A 4,722-nucleotide genomic window follows, 5' to 3' on the forward strand; every position below is an offset into this window, starting at 1 on the left:
AGGAGGAAGGGGGGTGGGGTGGGGGGAGTAGGGACATAATGTTCCCAAAACACTTGTTGTTCATCTTCTTCTGGTCAACAAAGTGGGTCAGGGACGCGAGAGAGAGAGAGAGAGACATAGAGAGAGAGAAGAGAGAGAGAGACTCTGGTGGCTCAGTCAACTCGACTCACGAATTAACACGCAGTGTGTGTGTGTGTGTGTGTGTGTGTGTCATCCCCTGACCGAGTAATACACACTATCAAAACAGCACGGTCGAGAAAAACACTGTTGAAAGACTGAAGCATTAATCTTCATGTTACGAGTCGGTCTGTGTTTTAAACTTCAGGGAACGAGCCAATGAAAACACGATAACTTTAAATATAATTTACTCAAAAAAACATTTACGTGACGCGATTTCACTAGAAAATGACTATTTACAACTTAAAAACTGAGCCGATGCAGTTTAAAAGGATTTATTTTACACGCTGGTTTGTGTTTCTGTTACAAACAGAATGGAGCACATGGCGAAGATTTAATATCTCGATAGAGTCGAGCCCGAATATCGCGATATACGATGTTATCGATTAAAATATCCTCATATTGCTTTCTTTTACGTTTCAGTTTTTTTTTTTTAAATAACATATAATAATATTATTGTGTTTTATGTTTCAGGTATAAATGATGCTGCCACTAATCAGCAGTTTTTATGTGTCACATGCCGAGGTACTATGTACAATGCCTACGATTTTATAGCGGAAAATATTGTGATATTTGATATTATAGAGTATCAAACCAAGCTGAGGTCACACCATCTAAACTCTGAGAATTTACCAAATAAAGTCAATCACTCAATAAGTTAATAAATGTTAATTAAGTGTGTTTGACAGCCGAGTTTGGTTTCTTTCCAGCAGCTGGATTCCAGAGGATAAACAGATCTCCTGAAGACAGCGATTTCAGTTTGACAGTCCTTGATTAGAGTTGGCTAAGTCGTTACTGTTTCTTTGAGTCAGCTGATGTTGGTTATTTTTTTATTGCTGTCTGAATGCCAAAACAAAGAATAACATACCTGGCAATACTCTGATCAGATAAAACAAAATGAGACTTCATTAAACCCTCTGGGGGAGCGAAGTCGCTGAAGCAACAGAATAACAGGATTCACATTAAGTCTGCGTGTTTGAAGCTGTTTCAACTGTTATTCTTCAATTATTATATTGTGTAATTTCAGGTTTTGTTTGTGCTGTGGCAGGAAAAGTGGAGCAAACAGAGAAATCCCAGCAAATACATCCTTGTTAGGTTTTAGGAAATAAAACTTAAACACAGATAGAATCAAAAGACAGAATTACAATGGAATGATTAAAGGAATAATACGAGGAGAAATTTAGCATCTTCTGTCACGTTCCACTGACCTTTAATTTCTGAACACTTAACAATACACCATTCATCTCTAATCCCTTCCCAGCATGTTTCCTCATTCTGGTGACTGCCTGTCTGTGCGTCAGGATTTCTCAGCATTATTTTGTATAATCATGACTTTAGAGGGCAGGTACGTGGACAATGACTGCAGTAAACACACACACATGCACAGATAGCTGCATCGGACACTGGGCCACACTGGGAACAAAACAACCAGCTCTCATGTCCATGTGGGATTAGTTATTGTAAATATGTAATGCACAATTTCAAACACAAGTTAGTTTTCTTTTGGTTGAACGTGATGTTTTGCAGCAACAAAGAACACCATTCAAAAAAAGTGTCCGTCTTTTCTGTCTGTAAATCTTTTTATAAATAGTTGCTTTCATTTGAAGAAAGAAAATGGATCATGTGTTTAAAGGCAACAATAGATGCAGTTAATTAGAAATGACCTGTAACCCTAAACCTATAACCTGCCTATTTTTACTCAGTTTGGGTCCAGAGATAAAATCTTTTTCGTCTTTCACCCTCAGGTTTGATCGGTTTCGGGAAGCAAAGATCAGTAAAGCTCGGACTTCCTGTCACTTTAAGTAGCCTGTAAAAAAAAAAAGCTGATTGAAAGTCAGTCAGTGATTTGTCTTTGGTATTCATTTGTGATTTTCATCCGGCAAGATTAAAATGTACTATTTAGAATAAAAAATATGTCTGTATCTTGTTAAAAAATACAGATGCACAGGGGTTAAAGTCGGAGCGACAGATCACCACACAGGGCGACAGTCCGTTTAACTTCATTGCTGCAGAAGAAGAGACGTACTGTTTATCCAGGAGCACATGAAAAGCTCTATGTTACAAATTCATGAGGTTTGTTATAAAGATCGAATCTACATGTGATTAAAAAAAAAAAAAAAGGAGAGAAGGAGCAGAATCGCCTCAGCACTTCTGGTGTGAACAGCCGGGCTGCTGCTCGCCTGACCCTCAGTCAGACTGGCATTAAAATAAACAGGCCAGGCCTACCTCAGTCCTCGACATGTCTACTGTCGACCTGCTGTGGGATCAGTCTGGTGCACAGTCTGTAATCTTTCAGACCTGTGCTCAGATTGTTTATTTATTTATTAATTTTATATATTTTACGATTTATTCATTTATTTTCAGGCATCTCTGCCTTTATTAAAGCCCAACACTAGTGTGTGTGTTAGATTGTGTTCAGATAAAAGGATAAATTAATTGTCAGTGTACAGAACACACACACACACACACACACACACACAGATTGCATGAGGAGAGAATCCAAACATAGAGTCAAACCTCAGACTGATGGAGAGAAAACACCGGAAAGAAGAAACTGACTTTTGTTCCATGACAGTTATTTCTGGGAGCAAACAGCCTGAACCTGCACCGAGTCTACGTCGTCACAATGGTGTTATGATTCGAGCTGCGTGTTGCTTTTGTGGGACCCGCTGCGTGTTTGCTAGTGGTTGACAATGATATTATGACTGACGGGTCCGCAGACAGATAATAGCACCTGATGATGAGGTCATCTGGACCTGGAGATGAACACAGAGCCACTTCCAGGGTCGACGAGTTTGAGTTTCAAGACTAAAGAAAATATTTCGTTGCGATTGAACACGCCACAAACGCCCGATGACAAACATCACCTCTGTCAATTTCCTGAAGGATTTAAAGCTCTCACAGATTTGAAAGGTTGTGATGATGAACCTCATGTGCTTATGATTCCCTTTAATTAACAGGACTAAGGATGTTTTCACCTGTTTGTCTGGTTGGCATGTTTGTCTGAAATAACACTGACGCCGAAATGACAGCATGCAAAGAGAACGCTAAATGCTAAGCTAATACCGCTCAACCAGAATGTGTGCTCTCCACCTTCGGGTTCCACACGAGCGTCGCATCAAAACCAACTGAAAAAAGCTGTCAGACCGGCTCAGGGTGGAGCAGTGCGGCAGCAAAGATCACAAATCACACGGTCACTTATTCTGTGAACCCTGTTCGCACACCACTGCCGGCACGAACCAGGACACACACACACACACACACACACACACACACACACACACATACGAAAACACATATTTAAATGTCAGGAGAGGAGGGAGGTGAATGTTGGTTTTTACTCCACTACAGTTCATTTAATGTTGTGGAAGATGATTCCTGTGAAGAACACTTCACTTCACTTGTCTAATTTTACAATATCTGTGTTCATTAATTCTAGGAGTCTCAGTTAATGTTTATTTTCTCTAATTCTGGAATTTCTCTTATATGTCCTGTAATGGAGACGCAGGTCTCGGCTGGAAGCACCAAGACAAATAAGCGGCTTCACGGCGCATCAACAGAGTTTGACTTAAAACTGCTTTAAGTCAAATGTGGATTTGAATACTAGAGAGACACAAATCTGTAAAACAATAATTCATCCACATCACATGTTTGATGCTAACACTGTTAGCGTGGCTACCTGTAGATGACTCCGTGCCGGTGCAGGAACATCAGGGCGGATGTGACCTCGGCGGCGTAAAATCGGGACCGCGCCTCGTCAAACTTCCTCGAGCGCTGGATCTGAAACATCAGGTCGCCTCCGTTGACGTACTCCATCACGAAGAACAAGCGGTCCTGGAGGAGGAGACGGAGGGAGGAGGTCAAACACCCGACTAACACCACCTTAACAAGGCCATGTGTAGAGTAATGACGGTTTGTCACTTTCTATTTCACACAAACATCTGAGCATCTTTGAATTTGGACTTCTTTTCATTATTGATTCATCTGTTGATTAATCCTATAAGACCAAAAGACAGTTCACATCTGGATCTGGATCTGGACTCCGACATTTTTCATTATTTAAAACATTTTCAAACCTAAATGATTGATTTAAAAAACATATATATATATATACACACACATAAACAAATATAAATTATTCTGAGAACTTTCACACTTATTGACACACTAGACTTTGAATTTTCATGATGATGAGATTTCGAATAATATAATAATATTGTAACCTACTGATATCAATAAAGTTTTGTACAGTATTGATTTTGTATCCGTTACTGAGACAAACTAAAGACTATAAATTCACACTTAACAACAACAACATCCACAGTCTCCCCTGGGTGTACGAAAAACACAAATTACATGACTATGTGACCAACACTGATTGTCTCCCTTCCTGTGACACACACACTCAAAAATAAAACACACACACTCTCTATACTGCGCCTTCCTCACTCTATTCTCTCGGTGCTGAACGTGGGCTCCGAGGGAAAATGAACCCCTTCCTGAATTCCAGCTCACTCTCTTCATATAGGAAACGAGAGAGAGAGA

At 40.0% G+C, this 4,722-nt stretch overlaps 1 protein-coding gene across 1 annotated transcript in view; it reads right to left on the minus strand.

The window, feature by feature from the left end:
• Positions 1-4,722, minus strand: part of LOC111645457 (protein kinase C epsilon type-like) — a 64,711-nt gene that overhangs the window by 10,375 nt on the left and 49,614 nt on the right. The window contains exon 10 of the mRNA XM_023394673.2: positions 3,857-4,011. Within this exon, the coding sequence (XP_023250441.1) occupies positions 3,857-4,011 (155 nt within the window). The remainder of the gene's footprint in view (positions 1-3,856; positions 4,012-4,722) is intronic.

Source organism: Seriola lalandi, unplaced genomic scaffold, assembly GCF_002814215.2.
Source record: "Seriola lalandi dorsalis isolate HSWRI2012SDOR001 ecotype SW California unplaced genomic scaffold, Sedor1 jcf7180002054952, whole genome shotgun sequence".
NCBI classification, from domain to species: domain Eukaryota; kingdom Metazoa; phylum Chordata; class Actinopteri; order Carangiformes; family Carangidae; genus Seriola; species Seriola lalandi.